At 36.1% G+C, this 20,027-nt stretch overlaps 1 protein-coding gene across 1 annotated transcript; it reads left to right on the top strand.

Moving 5' to 3' along the window:
• The first annotated feature begins 380 nt into the window (after positions 1-380).
• mylk2 (myosin light chain kinase 2) lies at positions 381-15,826 on the top strand. Its single transcript, XM_067447209.1, has 16 exons — positions 381-498; positions 1,386-1,662; positions 1,755-1,840; positions 2,628-2,700; positions 3,282-4,020; positions 5,042-5,235; positions 5,625-5,733; positions 6,646-6,739; positions 12,126-12,235; positions 12,347-12,488; positions 12,996-13,066; positions 13,276-13,404; positions 13,787-13,858; positions 15,054-15,134; positions 15,365-15,497; positions 15,602-15,826. The coding sequence occupies exons 2-16, from the start codon at positions 1,401-1,403 to the stop codon at positions 15,680-15,682; spliced, it is 2,376 nt and encodes a 791-aa protein (XP_067303310.1). The 5' UTR covers positions 381-498; positions 1,386-1,400; the 3' UTR covers positions 15,683-15,826.
• The last annotated feature ends 4,201 nt before the right edge of the window (positions 15,827-20,027 follow it).

Raw genomic sequence — 20,027 nt, 5'->3', positions numbered from 1 at the left:
AGGACACTTCTACAGAAGCAGTCACCTGCCCAATAGCTGAATATCAAGTCAATCATAAATCTATTATTCCTAACTAACTGAGGAATTATCAAGTTTTGTTGATTCTTGCATTCTAATTATTAGCCTCTTTACTAAAGGGCCTACTTATGCAAAGTTTTGATATGGAATTTATGTTCATTTCATTAAAGCCAATGCTTTATTGCATTAAAGCTACATGACTGCCAGCATTGCATAGTTGAACACTAGAGGTGCGTGTCTCTCATTCAACTTCTGCATTGTTCTACTCTTTGTCTTGGAAAGACTTTGTGCCCTCTCCCCTCCCCTGGGCCAGCTCTGCATGCCTCTATTATCAGTTTACTGTTTGCAAGCCCCCCTTCTCTTGTCTGCCTATTTCTGGTAAGGTGGCTATGGAGCAGAGATAAAAGAGGAATCTGACAGACTGGCACTCCGAGTTTTAGTTTACACTGGGTTTCTCATTCTGGACAAATCTCTTTACAGGTGAGTGTATAATATCTTGAGTTGTGACTGTTATATGAAGATTTCAGTCAGTTGCTCTGAGGTTGAAAATCTGTAAATTTATCCTATCATTCTTGTATAGTTTTGTAACTCCATGGAATATTTCTACTTTTAAAAATGTATCGTACAGAAATTAAAAATGATCTTTATGCATTGAACTGTAGCTTAGTTTATTCCTTTTAAATAATTTATCATCAATATTGATCATTATATTGATTATGATTTTTATTCACTTGTTCATATAGTTAAGGTTAACATGTTTGTTGCAATTCTTACTAATTGCATGTTACTAGGATTAGCTGTTTATTAGTTATAATAAAGCACATTAATGCCATACTCTATATCCATGTACCATATTCTAAATCCCTTAATTGTACTCAATACTCAACATAACTGTCTTACTAACAATTAGCAAGGCAAGTTTATTTAAATAGCACTTCATACACAATAGTAATTCAAAGTGCTTTATATTAGAAAGGGTATTAATATAGTGATTTAATAATCACAGCATAAGCAATAAAAATGATCATATTTTACAAAAAGAAATCTGAAATTAGCAGTTTGAGGAAAAATTCAGTTAATAGTGGGAAACACGTTTGTGTCAGCTACACATCTGAATTCTTTTGGTATAAGTTTTAATTCCCCACCTATTTTACTAACCTTGTCTTTATGCCTCAGTCTGGTCTTTTGGCTGGTTTATCATGGGTTTTATGCGGTCTTCATCTGGTCATGCTGGGAGACCAGCAAACCAAATGAAGAAAACCTAAAAATGAGCTAATTAAAAGCTAGCATCTGTAGACCTAATTGCAATTTTGACCTCAAAAGTCCTTTTTAACTCCAATACCTGCATATTTTTTATCTCCCCTTAGCACAACCTTTATTCCATGTCTGTCAAAAACTCTATGAAATGCCCTGTGCCTCCATCCAATCCCCCAACCCTGGAGGCCAAGGTTGATGACCTGCGGTTTAAAGTAGAGCAGCTCCTCCTGAGCTCAGGGAGAAGTTGCCCCATGTGTGCCACCTGCGTCCAGCACAAAACACTGCAGGAGACTGTGACCAGCCAGCTGTCAGCTCAGACCAGACTCCTGGATTCTCTTGAAAAGAAAGTCTTGGAGATGAGAACAGTCTTGGAGGAGCTGGCATGTGGTATGAAAACCAAAATGCATTGACATTCAGATTTCCAAGTGGCCTAAGTGTTTCAATCATTATTTTTCTGTTCTCTCTCTTAAATATGAAAGGTCTGGAGGACAGACAGTGTGAGAGAGTGTCTGTGCCTTTAGTGGCTCTACAGAGACGGAAATCACTGCCCGTTCGAACCTCTGTGGTCAGTACAAAGGATGAGTCAAAATTGCTTGTACACCGATCAGGCATATGACAATATGTGAACATGAATAACAATGATTGATTATCTCCATCATGGCACCTGTTAGCGGGTGGGATACATTAGGCAGCAATTGAACGTTTGTCCTCAAACCTGGTCTGATGAATCACATTTTCTTTTACATCACACGGAGGACTGGGTGTGTCCACATCGCTTACCTGTAGAACACGTATCACCAGGATGCAATTTGGGAAGATGTCAAGTCGGTGGAGGCAGTGCGATGCTTTGGGCAATGTTCTGCTGGGAAACCTTGGGTCCTGCCATTCATGTGGATGCTTCTTTGACATGTACCACCTGCCTAAGCATTATTGCAGACCATGTGAACCCTTTTATGGAAACGTTATTCCCTGGTGGCTGTGGCCTTATTCAGCAGGATAATGCATCCTGCCACAATGCAAAAGTAGTTCAGGAATAGTTTGAGGAGCACAACAATAAGCTTGAGATGTTGACTTGGCCTCCAAATTCGAGCATCTGTGGGATGTGCTGAACAAATAAGTTCGATCCATGGAGCCCCCACCTCTCAACTTACAGGACTTATAGGATCTGCTGCTAACATCTAGTGGAGTCCATTCTTTAACAGGTCAGGGCTGTTTTGGCAGCAAAAGGGAGACCAACATAATATTAGGTCATAATGTTATGCCTGATCGGTGTAAACTTCCATGAACTCTCATTGATGAACTCTTCCATGAACTCTGTTTGTAAACTGTTTTTTTTTCTTCTCTTTTGACAGGAGGAAGTCTATGTTCGCTTTGACAGAGACCATAAAATGGTGCCCCATGCCTTTAATAAACCCTCAGATAAAGGTAATACAGTAAACTGTTATTTCACTATGAGCAGAATTCATTTGGAAAAGTGAAGTGGTGCCATGGGATTGTCATGGTCAGTTTTGACCATGGCTTGTTAGTGTGTGAACTATTTATGAATTACGGAATGACAGTGAGACCCATAAATCACCTGACTAAAGAACAAACAGTAATAGGCTTTATGCTGAATGTCAGCTAAACAAAAGAAAAACTTAAGTGTAACAGCAGTATGAACTGTGATTATCTATAGAACTTTAAGGTAATCGGCTTACCTAGCTAGTTCGTTTTTGTTAGCATTTTAATGGATTTCAATATCTAAATGTTAGTGAGAAGAGAAATAAAGAAACTTAGATATTTATCTGCATAAGGGATGGCCATCGGTTATGTTCAACTTTGCTCGCTTCTTTGACCTGAACTGGCAAAAATGCAACCTGTTTAAAAAAAAAAAACTTTTGTCTCTAACGGCCAATCAGAATTCATCCTGCTTTAATGTTTTTAATCATTCTTCAGTTGAAAAAGTGAATCATCCATCCTTGGTGCGAACGTGCCTTTTATAGTGTTTAATCTGTGTGTTTATGCAGGTATTTTGCTAGAAGTCAATGAAATTAATGGGAAGAGAAGAGAGCACCATCAAGCTAGAAAAGATTCAGAGGTCAAAGTTCAAAATGAACCTAAATTGCAAATCAGAGGAGGAAGAGAAACGCCCACTGCAACCCTAAGATCTCAACATCATGAGCAAACACAGAAAATGAATACTCTTGAAAAAAAGACCCAGAATGATGTCCTGCTACCCACCGTTGCTGCTTCAACGGGGACCAAGAGGAACTCTGCCATTACTCCACCAAAACCAGAAGGCCAAGATGACAGGAAGGTGTCACTAACAAAAACTAAATCACCAAAGTTGACGTCAGCCTCTGTTCCTGTGACAACGGGACTGAAGCATACTGAAACAGTGAATGCAATCCTACCAAATCATAACTTGCCAAAAACAACTGGACTGGGTGCTCCAGAAATGCCTCCACGTATGGCTTCATTGGTACCCAGCAATCCTCCCAAGCTGACTTTAACAGAAGTCCCTACAGATTCAACAGCAACCCAAAAAGTTCCCAAAGCAAATGTGATTCTTCCTGCAGCAACTGCGCAGAGTTCTGGAAAATCATCAGTTAATACACCTACAACAAAAATGACAACGTCACAAGACGCAACATTGTTTCCACCAAGCCACAAACCACCAAAAACAGTGGGTTTGAATGTTACCACAGCAACACAAGTGGCTTCCTCCCTTAGACAAGTGCAGAGCTGCCCCAACTCTTTACAGAGGTAAAACGATGTTCAACAGTTTAAAGGGATGGTTCAACCAAAAATGAAAATTAGCCCATGATTTACTAACCCTCAAGTTGATGACATTATCCTTTCAGATGAATAAAATTAGTTGTATTAAAAAATATTCTGGCTAATCCAAATTTTATAATGACCGTGAATAGAAGTGAAATTTGAAGCTCAAAGTGCATCCTTCCATTATAAAAGTAATCCATATGGCTCGGGTGGGTTAATAAAGGCCTTCTTGAGGCAAATTGATGCATTTAAGAAAAAAACACCCAACTTTAAAACATCATAAAGTAAAATATCTAGCTTCTCCTAGACCACCATCCATATTCAACTTGCGCAGAAAGTGTGTTTTGTATATTTTTCTTACATAAACCCATCGATTCGCTTCACAAGGCCTTTAATAACCCCCCAGAGCTATGTAAAGTACGTTTATAATGGATGGATGCACCTTTTGAGCTTCAAATTTTGGGCTCCCATTCACTGCCATTATAAAGCTTTCATTTGCCAGGACATTTTCTTTAATATAACTTTGTATTGTATTTGTCTGAAATGTCGTGCGCCTAGGATGGCTTGAGGGTGAGTAAATCATGGGCTTATTTTCAGTTTTTGGCCAACTTTGGTCCTTAAAATGAAATGTAACCTTTGCAGCAGTTCAACTAATTGTATTGTAAAATAAGAGACAAAACCGTGACATTATTTTTAAACAATCACACGTGTTTAAAAAAAAAAAAAAAAAAAAACTCTTTAAGCTCAGGTATGTTTTTGAATACCAAATCATCATATCAGATTGATTTCTTAAGGATCATGTGACAAGGAAGACTGGAGTGATGCTAAAAATTAAGCTTTGCTACCAACAGGAACATTAAAAAAATATATATACATTTTTTCCCCCCAGCAATTAAAAAAAAAAATTTCCCAAGAAACTTCTTTCAAAAACATTACTAACCGTTACCCTTAAACCTTTAGACATTACTATATATAATACATAAATATCAATGTTTTTCTTATACAGATTACATGTCACTGGAGGAAAGGCTGATTTGGTCAACATGGTAACGGCACCAATGGCTAAGAAAACGGCCGAAGCAGTCGGAGCAGTAAACCACGGATCTACTGGAATACAAATTAAAATAAGTCCAGCTACAGAGAAGAATCCAGTACAGTTAAAGACTAGTAATCCATATAAAACTTGTTTTAAAGTTATAGGTAAGCAACGTTTGTTTTAACATTTGTTGTTAAAAAAAAGTATATTTGTAATTGACGATGTCAGTAAACGATTTCCAGAAGAGAACAGAACAGCGACCACAAAATGACAATTTCCACTTGCGTACATGTGTTTTTAAAGGTTAAAGAGGTGACAGCAAGGCCTCGAATATAGCCTGACCTTAGAATATGATAATCCTTTGTCCCTGGCACATTATTGCCCCATTACTCTCCTGCAGCTGTTCCCACTCCAACCCAACATGAAGAGCATTATAAATCAGATATCAACACCATCAATGTCCCATTGTGATCTCTGACCCAAGATTCACAATGAAATAGACTGAAAGATTGTTGTCTGAAAGAACACTTGTAACTGTCCTTGCTCTTTTCAGATGATGTTTCACCTCAGCCTGCCCCTTTTGCTCACCGGTTTGTGTCGCTGAAGTCTAACCCTCCACCCTGTGATACCTTCAGTATCCACACCAGAGAAGTGCTGGGAGGGTAAGCTGAAGCTAAAATTTCTGCTATAGTAACTGCTTCTGAGTTATTCTACATTTTGTTAGGGGCCAAGCATCAAAGGTGCAAAGGCACTGTATCTGTTGGATAGAAGCCCATAGAAACGCATACGTGAAAGCTAAGAAATTTGGCTCTCATATAGATATAGTTGGAAATGTCACCTAAGGCAAATTTGGAGTGTCTAACTCAATCCCTCTCGTGCCACCAATTGTCCAAAGTTGCACTCAGGTTTAATACATTTTGAACCATAAGGGCTAGAAACAATTTCCCCCTCAATGATTCCATGGCTCAAGGTGATTGAATTCAAACAATGCCCTTTTTACACCACATCGGCCATTTTGGGTGTTGGTAGTTTTGAATTTGGCATATGAAACTCGATATGTGTATTTGGCACCATGCGCTGACAGTACTCAAAGATTCTGGGCAGCGCCCCTTGTGGTAAAATGTTATAATGAAATTTACAGAAAGGCTATTAACTTTTGATTAAATAAGCCTATTATAATGCAACTTAATAGATGAATGGCCTTAATAGATTCCTGCTAGAGAACAGAGAACATGGATACCAAATTTGCCATAGTCAGCTAAACTTCCTGTCTGCCATTGTTCTTTTAATAACGTACTACTCCTATAGACTATTCGAAAATTCGAGTAAGATCATCTTCATACTCCGTCCATAAATTAAACCATAAACCATTAAATCAAATTACTAGTGACTGTATTTGATTTTTCAGCCATTTTGCCTGAAATCATCTTAATGTCTTTAATTGCTCATTGTTGCAGTTGGTCTGGCCCCAATAATTGCTGCTTGCAGCTATATTTTCACTTATTTTATTAGCAAAATATTGTCATAGTGATCCTTATTCCTCATCCTTAATGTCAATCATTTTACATTTTCAGCGGTCGTTTTGGCAAGGTACACAAATGTACCGAGATTAAGACAGGGATGAGGCTTGCTGCTAAAATCATCAATACAAGAAATGCCAGAGAAAGGGTAAGAAGACCAGATCTGTGCATGTTTTAAAACTTCACAAATATAACTGACAACATTTGCATATTAAGTAGTGCATTAAAAAGTGCCATCACATAGGCTACATGCTTTTAAAGTAGCTTTTTTCCACCATATCTATCTATCTATCTCTATCTATCAAAAAAAGCTAGTTTAATTTTTTTTTTACCAACATAACAGTACTAAGTAACTTGGACATTTACAACTGTGACAAAAGTTTAGAGACTATAGGACACTGGAACATTTACATTGCCTGAAGTGTAATCATAGTTTAAGCATGTACTATAACTGTTTATAATTTACACTAATCTACTTTGTGGTTTTTCAAAAATGCATTAATAATTTGAATGAAAATACAGCAATACTGTGAAATATAGCAATTCAAATAACGATCATTGTCACATGATCCTTCAGAAACCATTCTGATTTGATGCATGAGAATTATTACTACTTCCTCATCTTCGTCGCTGCCTTCAATTTTATTTTTGTGAAAACAACAGAGGTGGGACAAAGTCATTGTTATGCAAGTCACAAGTAAGTCTCAAGTCTTTGCCCTCGAGTCCCGAGTCAAGTCGAGTCAAAGATGAGTCAAGTCTCGAGTCGAGTCAGAAGTCAAAGCCAACAAGTCTCAAGTCGAGTCCAAGTCCTACCATTTTAGTTTCGAGTCACTTCAAGTCATCTTACCACAGAAATAAAAATTATACAAATCATGTATGTCTGTAAGATTTGTATTTATTTAAACCTCTTTTTATACAATGACATTAAGCAAATACAGTAAAAAAAACAAAACAGAAACACTAGAACAATGCACAGCGGCTTCAGTCCTGTATTGTGTTGACCTCATATGGCAAAACAGTTCAACTTTCAAATAGATATGGGTCCTTTTAGCCTAAACTTAGGGCCATTATGGAAACATTATGGGAATATTGTTTAGCTTATTTTTGGTTTAATTTGGTTTACTTTAATAATTTAATTTATTAAATTTTGTTTTGCTATACTTTTTATGCCAGCTTGCCATGGCCCCCCTAGCGTCCCCTCGCGGCACCCAGGGGTCCCTGTCCCCACTTTGAAAAGCACTGCTATAAAGCATATGACTTCAGTTTCTCGAGGGAAAGGGCTTTCTTATGACTTTTGAAGCAGTGAAAATATTCTTAATATTGCATACACTGAAACTGAAATATTATCGTCTACCGTAGTGTATAATAGACAATGAATATTAACACAACAACACTGATATGAGTAAAGAGTAGTTTCAAATACAGCGTGAGGCTATAAGGGATTTTCTGACATCTGTTTCATATTCTTCTCAGGTATGAAGAATACCTAGAGGGGTGGGGGGCCCAAAACAAGCCCAATATTATTATATTATTTATTATCATCAGTATAATTTATGATCAATAATTTATCAATAAATGACCCTGCAACATTTTAAATTGAAGTCTCGTGGAGTTTAAAATGCAAATACAGATGGGATTTTACAAAATTCTTCAAGTTGCAATAAAGACACAGAAGAGGTTTGGAGATGGAAAAAGAGAAAAAGTGACGTGAAGGATTATGGTAACTACAGTCGGAGTTATTGCACACATATAAGGAACACTGGTTAACATGCACACTATAAAAGGATAAGCCCTGCATCTCAATGTGCAATCTGCTCAAAATAGTATTGAAAATTACTAATGTCACATAGCTACTATTTAGGATTATCATGCACTTTTTTACAGTCTATGATTGGGAGTTGGTGCACAGGAAAACACAGAGCGCTGCAATATAGAGACATGTTTATAATAATATACATTCGAACCATACCTACTGTTATTATTAGCAGCCTATACTTTTTTTTATTATTTATTTTTATTTTTAAAATAGCCAAATAATAATAGTCATAATAAATAGCCTACATTATAAAACATATTTTTAAGATTAAATTAGGTGGCTTACCTCCCTGTTTCCTCTCCATCTCTGTATATCTTTGCTGGTTGCATTGTTTGTAAAAAAATAAATAAAAAAAAATGTATTCGTCTATTTACGTCTACGAACTATCATTACATTTATAACATCACATCACATGCCTGCACGTTGAACGCAATTTTTCTTCAAAGAGGGGAAGGAGGCGGATGTATGAGGACGAATGAATACAGCACTTGTATCGTTGCACTATGGCTATTAGCTGTGAGAAGACAGTGTCAGGCAATGTATTTGGACAAAACAGCGACCATAAATGTAAAGAAACGAAGTTGCTTGTCATATGTTCCTAACAAGCAACCACATTTTTTCAAATAAGCCCAAAAAACCGCGACCCGCAACTCGAGATTTTTTGCCGACTTACCAAAAAAAAAAGCCCAAATAAGTCACGTGTTATCAGAGGTGTGGACTCGAGTCATGTGACTTGGAATCGAGTCAGACTCGAGTCATGAATTTGATGACTTTGGACTCGACTCGACAAAATGTACAAAGACTTGCAACTCGACTTGGACTTTAACATCAATGACTTGTGACTTCACTTGGACTTGAGCCTCATGACTCGAGAAGACTTGCTACTTTTTGGCCATTTTTCTTTCACATGGCCGCGCTGCTCTCAGTGAAAAAAAGCTGCACCTGTATGCATGCAGATAGCACGTGCGCTGCCAGCACATCCAATCACTGTAGTCCCACGTTGGTTTGATTCGACAGTATCCATAGCTACCAAGTCCGCGTATAACACGTGACTTATTTGGGCTTTTTTTTTTGGTAAGTCGGCAAAAAATCTCGAGTTGCGGGTCGCGGTTTTTTGGGCTTATTTGAAAAAATGTGGTTGCTTGTTAGGAACATATGACAAGCAACTTCGTTTCTTTACATTTATGGTCGCTGTTTTGTCCAAATACATTGCCTGACACTGTCTTCTCACAGCTAATAGCCATAGTGCAACGAAACAAGTGCTGTATTCATTCGTCCTCATACATCCGCCTCCTTCCCCTCTTTGAAGAAAAATTGCGTTCAACGTGCAGGCATGTGATGTGATGTTATAAATGTAATGATAGTTCGTAGACGTAAATAGACGAATACATTTTTTTTTATTTATTTTTTTACAAACAATGCAACCAGCAAAGATATACAGAGATGGAGAGGAAACAGGGAGGTAAGCCACCTAATTTAATCTTAAAAATATGTTTTATAATGTAGGCTATTTATTATGACTATTATTATTTGGCTATTTTAAAAATAAAAATAAATAATAAAAAAAAGTATAGGCTGCTAATAATAACAGTAGGTATGGTTCGAATGTATATTATTATAAACATGTCTCTATATTGCAGCGCTCTGTGTTTTCCTGTGCACCAACTCCCAATCATAGACTGTAAAAAAGTGCATAATAATCCTAAATAGTAGCTATGTGACATTAGTAATTTTCAATACTATTTTGAGCAGATTGCACATTGAGATGCAGGGCTTATCCTTTTATAGTGTGCATGTTAACCAGTGTTCCTTATATGTGTGCAATAACTCCGACTGTAGTTACCATAATCCTTCACGTCACTTTTTCTCTTTTTCCATCTCCAAACCTCTTCTGTGTCTTTATTGCAACTTGAAGAATTTTGTAAAATCCCATCTGTATTTGCATTTTAAACTCCACGAGACTTCAATTTAAAATGTTGCAGGGTCATTTATTGATAAATTATTGATCATAAATTATACTGATGATAATAAATAATATAATAATATTGGGCTTGTTTTGGGCCCCCCACCCCTCTAGGTATTCTTCATACCTGAGAAGAATATGAAACAGATGTCAGAAAATCCCTTATAGCCTCACGCTGTATTTGAAACTACTCTTTACTCATATCAGTGTTGTTGTGTTAATATTCATTGTCTATTATACACTACGGTAGACGATAATATTTCAGTTTCAGTGTATGCAATATTAAGAATATTTTCACTGCTTCAAAAGTCATAAGAAAGCCCTTTCCCTCGAGAAACTGAAGTCATATGCTTTATAGCAGTGCTTTTCAAAGTGGGGACAGGGACCCCTGGGTGCCGCGAGGGGACGCTAGGGGGGCCATGGCAAGCTGGCATAAAAAGTATAGCAAAACAAAATTTAATAAATTAAATTATTAAAGTAAACCAAATTAAACCAAAAATAAGCTAAACAATATTCCCATAATGTTTCCATAATGGCCCTAAGTTTAGGCTAAAAGGACCCATATCTATTTGAAAGTTGAACTGTTTTGCCATATGAGGTCAACACAATACAGGACTGAAGCCGCTGTGCATTGTTCTAGTGTTTCTGTTTTGTTTTTTTTACTGTATTTGCTTAATGTCATTGTATAAAAAGAGGTTTAAATAAATACAAATCTTACAGACATACATGATTTGTATAATTTTTATTTCTGTGGTAAGATGACTTGAAGTGACTCGAAACTAAAATGGTAGGACTTGGACTCGACTTGAGACTTGTTGGCTTTGACTTCTGACTCGACTCGAGACTTGACTCATCTTTGACTCGACTTGACTCGGGACTCGAGGGCAAAGACTTGAGACTTACTTGTGACTTGCATAACAATGACTTTGTCCCACCTCTGCGTGTTATACGCGGACTTGGTAGCTATGGATACTGTCGAATCAAACCAACGTGGGACTACAGTGATTGGATGTGCTGGCAGCGCACGTGCTATCTGCATGCATACAGGTGCAGCTTTTTTTCACTGAGAGCAGCGCGGCCATGTGAAAGAAAAATGGCCAAAAAGTAGCAAGTCTTCTCGAGTCATGAGGCTCAAGTCCAAGTGAAGTCACAAGTCATTGATGTTAAAGTCCAAGTCGAGTTGCAAGTCTTTGTACATTTTGTCGAGTCGAGTCCAAAGTCATCAAATTCATGACTCGAGTCTGACTCGATTCCAAGTCACATGACTCGAGTCCACACCTCTGGAAAACAATACTTGTTTAGAATTCTCTGAGTAGAAAGTTCAGAAACACTTTACTGTCAATTTTGAACAATTTAATGCTTCCTTGATGAATAAACATTAAAGTATTTAAAAAAAAAACACAATTGTACGGACCTTAAACTTGAGAGCGGTATAGTGTATGTAATGTATTGTTTCTACATGTTTGAACACATTTTATATTTATATCCATTTATTTACACTGAATTTAGAAAATCAAATGCACATTTTCAGCTGTTCCAAATGAGCACAGTCTTCTGCTTGAAATGTCTTTTCTCGTCTTGCTGTGTCCTCAAATGTTCATATTCTGGATTTGTATTAAAGATACTTTATTTATCAGACACTAGTTTGCGTACATTAGAAAAAATAACAGGTAACACAAAAACACTCAAAACATGGAATTAGAAAAGAACTTGATAGATAGGAAATATCTAAAGGTTGTTTCTGTTGTATTGCAGGACATGGCACTGAATGAGATGCAGGTCATGAACCAGCTCAGTCACCCCAACATCCTTCAACTTTATGAAGCCTTCGAGGTCAAGAATCAAGTTGTGCTAATTTTGGAGTAGTAAGTAGAGCAGATCCCAACTTAAGCAATACAATACAAGAAGCTAAAACACATGTGGAGAATGATAACAGAGATCATTCGGCCTCTTTTTTAAAAAAAAATTTTATTCAGTGTGGAGGGAGGCGAGCTGTTCGAGAGAATAGTGGATGAGAGTTGTCTGCTGACTGAAGTGGATGCCATGGTGTTTGTGAAACAGATCTGTGAGGGTGTCCAGTACATGCACCAGATGTATGTACTTCACCTAGACCTTAAGGTAGAAGATGAAGCAGAAAGGTGTCATGTTGTTCTGTTCTGTCACTCATCCTAAGTCTTTATGGTAACTGCTATTGTAGAGATAAATGTCAAAGGAAAAATGTGAGTCAAAAATAGACTTTGCTTGCCTGCGCCACATATAGATTTTAATGATTTAAGACAAGACTTGTTTTTTTCTGTGTCACAGACATATATCAGAAAATGCTATAATTTTAATCCAATGCAAGCTTTTAAAAAAAATATTATAATTAAAGTGAAATTAAATCAGATTTGTATCATTTCTATTATGCAAATATTTAAGTCCTTTATTTACTGTAGGTATTTTAAAAAAGCTTTTATTTTGATTATTAAACTGCAGCCTATTTTATTGATTAAAATTATTTATGGGTTTCTTAAACTGATGTATCAATATTTAATTTGATACGGCAGGGCAGCCTTATACTTGCAGCATTCATACATCTTTTCTCCGACATCCTGAAAACATTTTATAATTCTTTTTTTCCCCCAGCCGGAGAACATCCTTCTTGTTAATCACTCTAGCCATCAGGTGAAAATTATTGACTTTGGACTAGCCAGGAGGTAGGATTTATCCTTCGACACTACTATTGTATTGTGTTTGTCCATGTTTAAAGATTAGTGTTGTCCTCAGCCATTTTAGCTGGCATGACATTTGCCTTACATACTTTTCCAGTGACCACTGTGTATTGTTGAATGTTGATCCTCAGTTCAAATAATTTTGATGGCTTACTTTTATAGTTCAAGTGACTTTTCCCCTTGTCCTCCTTCAGATATAAACCACGAGAGAAGCTCAAAGTGTCATTTGGAACGCCTGAATTTTTGGCTCCGGAAGTGGTGAACTTCGATTTTGTCTCCTTCCCTACAGATATGTGGACTTTGGGAGTCGTCACATACATGCTGTAAATCTCATTAAGATGTGTGCGCACACCATATAGATCAAAATTGAATTTAAATTCACCATTCCAATATAAAAGACTCAAACAGGCCTTGATTACAAAGTTACAAACACATTAAACATGAATGATTTTATTAAAATTAGTACAAACTTTGGCTAACAGTCAGTAAGGGACTGAGAGTGATTCCAAAAAAAATTCAAGCAAGACAAAAAAGAAAAATGGCATTGCCACTCAGTCAACTTCTTACTCTAATTAAAGCAATACTGGTGCTGTAGAGTATTATGGGTAGTCTCCAAAATAGAAAAAGGAACTTATGCAACCCTGTTAGCTGAACTACTGAACTGGAGAAACAATAAAAATCACAATCAATTTCTGTTGTTTGTAGTTTAAGTGGCCTCTCTCCTTTTCTGGGTGATGATGATGGACAGACCCTCAACAATGTGCTTATGGGCAACTGGTAGGCCACTATTATATTAATTCTTTACAAAACACATGAGCTAATCACAAATGCAGAACAACATTTAGAAATGATACTTGGTTTTCACAGACAAGGCTTCTTATAAAATGCACGTTTGAGCGGTTTTATATGAAAGCAACTTGCACTGACAAATCTTAAAAAGTCACTGCCAATGTTTTGTCTCAAGATGCAACAGTAATGGTTATTTTTTTTTATTTTTTTTAAGGCATTTTTATAAAACCTATTTTAATGTCCTCATTGAACTAAGGCCTAATCCTGTCTTAATCTAAATCCTGTCCATGAAGTTACCCTCAAGCCATCCTAGGTGTATGACATTTTTCATTCTGACAAATACAATCAAAGTCCTTGCTAATTCAACCTAATCCAATATAATGCAGTGAATGGAAGTCCAAAAAGTGCATCCGTCGGTTATAAAAGCTTAAATTTTTGGGCTCCCAATCATTGCCATTATAAAACTTAGATTTTATGTTTGCATGTATGGTCGATATTTAATGCTACGTAAGATGCAGTGGTGGAATGTAACAAAGTACAAATACTTTGTTTCTTTATTTAAATACATTTTTCACATATCCGTACTTTACTTAAGTAGAATCAATAGTGTATGCTTTTTACTTCGTTACATTTTGCAGCAAATATTATACTTTGTACTCCTACATTTCTACAACATTCCGTTACATTTTCTGATCAGTTAAATAAATAAATTATATTTTATTATTATATACATAAATATATATAAATATTATTCTGATCAGTTAAATAAATTTAAAAAAATACATGCATACAACTGTATTCATCTGAAAAAATAATGTTGCATACACCTATGGGAGAGTTTGAGGGTTAGTAAATTTATGGGTAATTATAATTTTTGGGTGAACTGTCGCTTTTAAGAATCTGTTCCCATGACTACATCAGCATGTTTTACTAATTCGTTCATTAGTTTTATCCAATCATGGCAATGATGTAATTAATTCCCTTGTTTTAGTTAAGTCAACACGAGGAAATGAATTAGTAAAACCTGGTCACGGTTCACCGAAAAGTGAGAACAATTGACATAGTGGGAACATTTTTTTAATTTTTAATAGTAATATTTTTGTCCTCATCTCATATGCAGCTCTAAAGACTATTTTTAAAAAGGAAAATAAATACAACACCACTCCCTGTTGGATGTGTGTAGGTACTTCGACGAAGATGCGTTTGAACATGTGTCTGCTGAGGCTCGGGACTTTGTCTCCAACCTGCTTATCAGAGAAAGGAGGTGAGATTGAAATGCCTTTACAAGACCACTTACAAGTACACTTAGTCCAAAAACACATAGCTAATTATGTTCCATGTGACTGACAGAATGTCTAAGTAGCTCGTTTCCATAGCTACTATGAAGCATACAGGCTCCAAAAGAACCGTTTAAAAAAACACACAACAAAGTAACATTTCATACAACTTGTGTTATATATTCCGAGTGTTCTGAAGACGTCTCTTCTTCTGCAGTGGTCGTATGAGTGCTACACAGTGTCTCAAACACCCATGGCTCAACAACATCAGTGAGAAAGCCAAGAGCAGCAACATTGTGCTCAAGTCACAGGTTCTCCTCAAGAAGTATATGGCCAGACGAATGTGGAAGGTGAAACACTGCGGACACATTGATTTACCACGTTCGTAACACTATTTTTAGAAACTAAATACTTTCTCTTTCGATTTCTCCTTCCACCTTTCTTCTTTGTGCAGAAAAACTACATAGCCATTGCTGCAGCCAATAGGTTTAAGAAGATCGCAAGTTCAGGTTCTCTGACAGAGCTCGGATTTTGAGTTTCCTGTGCTCACTGTGTGCTTTTATAATATGCATATCATGTCTTTGTATTGCTGTGTTGCAATTGAATTAATCACTGGCTGCCAATATAATCGTTCCGTTTCATTGGTAAACAGCAATCTTTACCATGCAATAAAATGTCAAAAATACATTTTTCTTGTACTTCCTTTCTCCATCTTGTTTAATACTGTTTTAATACTGGTTTTAATATGTTTATCAAATATTCATTATCACTTTTGCCTTTTCCAAAATGTAAGAAAGCATGTGGATGTAATGGGAGAAAAAAAAAATATATATTTTGAAAGATATATATATATATATATCACTTTAATTATGATATATATATATATATATATATATATATACAGTATTGTTCAAAATAATAGCAGCACAATGTGATTAACCAGAATAATCAAGGTTTTTAGTATATTTTTTATTGCTACGTGGCAAACAAGTTACCAGTAGGTTCAGTAGATTCTCAGAAAACAAATGAGACCCAGCATTCATGATATGCACGCTCTTAAGGCTGTGCAATTGGGCAATTAGTTGAAAGGGGTGTGTTCAAAAAAATAGCAGTGTGGCATTCAATCACTGAGGTCATCAATTTTGTGAAGAAACAGGTGTGAATCAGGTGGCCCCTATTTAAGGATGAAGCCAACACTTGTTGAACATGCATTTGAAAGCTGAGGAAAATGGGTCGTTCAAGACATTGTTCAGAAGAACAGCGTACTTTGATTAAAAAGTTGATTAGAGAGGGGAAAACCTATAAAGAGGTGCAAAAAATGATAGGCTGTTCAGCTAAAATGATCTCCAATGCCTTAAAATGGAGAGCAAAACCAGAGAGACGTGGAAGAAAACGGAAGACAACCATCAAAATGGATAGAAGAATAACCAGAATGGCAAAGGCTCAGCCAATGATCACCTCCAGGATGATCAAAGACAGTCTGGAGTTACCTGTAAGTACTGTGACAGTTAGAAGACGTCTGTGTGAAGCTAATCTATTTTCAAGAATCCCCCGCAAAGTCCCTCTGTTAAAAAAAAGGCATGTGCAGAAGAGGTTACAATTTGCCAAAGAACACATCAACTGGCCTAAAGAGAAATGGAGGAACATTTTGTGGACTGATGAGAGTAAAATTGTTCTTTTTGGGTCCAAGGGCCACAGGCAGTTTGTGAGACGACCCCCAAACTCTGAATTCAAGCCACAGTACACAGTGAAGACAGTGAAGCATGGAGGTGCAAGCATCATGATATGGGCATGTTTCTCCTACTATGGTGTTGGGCCTATTTATCGCATACCAGGGATCATGGATAAGTTTGCATATGTTAAAATACTTGAAGAGGTCATGTTGCCCTATGCTGAAGAGGACATGCCCTTGAAATGGTTGTTTCAACAAGACAATGACCCAAAACACACTAGTAAACGGGCAAAGTCTTGGTTCCAAACCAACAAAATTAATGTTATGGAGTGGCTAGCCCAATCTCCAGACCTTAATCCAATTGAGAACTTGTGGGGTGATATCAAAAATGCTGTTTCTGAAGCAAAACCAAGAACTGTGAATGAATTGTGGAATGTTGTTAAAGAATCATGGAGTGGAATAACAGCTGAGAGGTGCCACAAGTTGGTTGACTCCATGCCACACAGATGTCAAGCAGTTTTAAAAAACTGTGGTCATACAACTAAATATTAGTTTAGTGATTCACAGGATTGCTAAATCCCAGAAGAAAAAAAATGTTTGTACAAAATAGTTTTGAGTTTGTACAGTCAAAGGTAGACACTGCTATTTTTTTGAACACACCCCTTTCAACTAATTGCCCAATTGCACAGCCTTAAGAGCATGCATATCATGAATGCTGGGTCTTGTTTGTTTTCTGAGAATCTACTGAACCTACTGGTAACTTGTTTGCCACGTAGCAATAAAAAATATACTAAAAACCTTGATTATTCTGGTTAGTCACATTGTACTGCTATTATTTTGAACAATACTGTGTATATATATATATATATATATATATATATATATATATATATATATATATATATATATATATATATATATATACACACATACATATACATACATACATACATACATACATACATACATACATACATACATACACACACACACACACACACATATACACAGAAGAAGACCGGAGGTGTGATCATTAAACTAGTTTTGTCAAAACATGGATACTATTGGCCTAGTCATATTTTAAGAGGATGTGTAATATAAAACAGGAAATATAAACAGGAAGTTTAAAACACACTGCTGTCACCACCACAGTAATGTAATGTGAGGAACCTGTTTTTGAAATGTGGCAAGACATTTATGTCAGTTTATTTGATGAAATGTTCTTCTTTTCCTTGCCATCTAAATTCAAATTACAAATACGTCCTCAGATTTTGAATGCATCTTCCCAAAAATGAAAAAAAAAACAATTAACTATTTTTCAACTTTGTCTATAATTAATCAATTAATTATTAAAAAAAGACCCCCCCCCCCCCCCCATAAACACACATACACACTACATTTAAAAACAGGAAAAATAAATGTACAAAATGGATTCTTAAAAAGGAACTTGTTCAGATCTTCAGAGTTTCCCTGGAATTAAAATTGCATCATTGATATGCACATGACTGTGTACGTTATAAGTCGGACTGAGCCGGGTTTCTCCCAAGGTGTTTTTCTTTCTTCTTTTTTCTCCCTCTCTCCCCATTTAGTCACTGATGGAGTTTGGGTTCTTTGTCACTGTCACCTTTGGCTTGCTTAAGGGACTCTAATATTCAACAACTAATTTGAAAGCTCTGACACTTTTGGATGAGAACTGACCTGACAATTGAGCTGAATGATGACCACTGTTTTCTGCAGAGATGATTTATACCTGAATTGAGCTCATTTCATAATTGATGTATTTTACAGTTATTTAATTGAAATTTTTCAACACTGAACTGCTTTCAACTGGTGTCTTATTTAGAGCTGCTTTACAGCAGAATTGAATTTTGTTTGCATCCTTGATTTATTTTTCCTGTTTATCACTGTAAAGCTGATTTGAAACGATCTATATTGTAAAAAGGGTCATTCCTTGGATTCTGTAATATATAAACTTGGATTTGTTACACAACATATAATTTATACCATTTTGATATAATTAGGCATACAGTATATTAAACCTCCAACAAGTCACTTTTTCCCATTAAAGACCTTTTATTTATTTTCATATTTAAATACTTTTATTCTCAACCCTGTAATTGGTCAAATTAAATTGGCTTAAAAAAGATTTTACACAACCTGTTAAATCATCTCATGTGTCCATCATCATTTAATGTATGATAATTTTCAGATTTATATGGGACTGAAGTTACAAATAAACAAATTGTTTGTTGTAGAGGAAATTCATTTTTTTTTTGTAGACTTAGACTGCATCAAAAAATATATAATAAAAGAAGGGCCAACAAAGGAAGGTTATACTTGTGTGGGGTGCAGGTGATGAGTCAGCATGGAAGCATTAGAAGAAAATGGCGTTTGTATATAATTGTGGAAAAACTATGAGGTGACTATCAAGATACATAGAATGATGGCAATTGGGTGAGAAAGAAAAACAAGTGGCAGTCGGCCACCGTTACAAAGATATGTTTATGAATAGAGGAACTGTGGCAAAGAGTGTGGGGAGTAATGCACCTCCAATGAAATCATGAGTTAGAACTGTATAAAAGTGTGAGCTGTGAATGAGATGGTCAGATGTGAGAGTGAGATTTTCTTTGACATATTGAAGACAATTGGAACTTCGAATTTTGCCACGACGGTGTCTGGTCTATTTATTTTTGTGAAACAGAAAACATGTTTTCAATTTAGATGTTTAGATAGAACCACAATTTTATTGAGTTAGCCCCTTAATGCAGGGGTTTTCAAACTGGGGTCTGGGGTCCCGAGAAAAGAAAGATGTCATTTCATACATAAATGATAGGCTATATTAATTATAGGGGCCTATTAATATATATTATAAGGGGCATTATACATATATATATAGGAAGGGGATCCCTCATAAAAGATTAATCATATTTGGGGACCCTTGGCATCATAAAGTTTGAAAATCCCTTGCCTTAACCTGTCAGGTGGTAATCAGCAAGAAATACCTTCCATATTTAAAAAATAATATTTGAGAATAGTGTGACAGGGTTGAAGGAAGACATTGTCTTCAGGTTTATATATTTTAATATTGTCTGTCTCTCTCATCTTGTCCCCTTTATTCTGGGTCAACATATCTAAAAAAAATATAGCTTTTGCTTGTCAATGTTTAGGTGGACACATCAAATATTCTATTTATAACATAATTTTGAGT

This window comes from Pseudorasbora parva, chromosome 6, assembly GCF_024679245.1.
Source record: "Pseudorasbora parva isolate DD20220531a chromosome 6, ASM2467924v1, whole genome shotgun sequence".
In the NCBI taxonomy this organism is placed as follows: domain Eukaryota; kingdom Metazoa; phylum Chordata; class Actinopteri; order Cypriniformes; family Gobionidae; genus Pseudorasbora; species Pseudorasbora parva.
The sequence above is the reverse complement of the archived record's forward strand: the minus strand, read 5'-3'. Positions and strand labels throughout refer to the sequence as shown.

Coding starts and splice junctions, on each gene's coding strand:
- mylk2 (XM_067447209.1), top strand. CDS start 1,401: ATGTCTGTCAAAAACTCTATGAAATGCCCTGTGCCTCCATCCAATCCC. Junction 2,701..3,281: donor TAATAAACCCTCAGATAAAG/GTAATACAGTAA, acceptor GTGTTTATGCAG/GTATTTTGCTAGAAGTCAAT. Junction 5,734..6,645: donor ACCAGAGAAGTGCTGGGAGG/GTAAGCTGAAGC, acceptor TTACATTTTCAG/CGGTCGTTTTGGCAAGGTAC.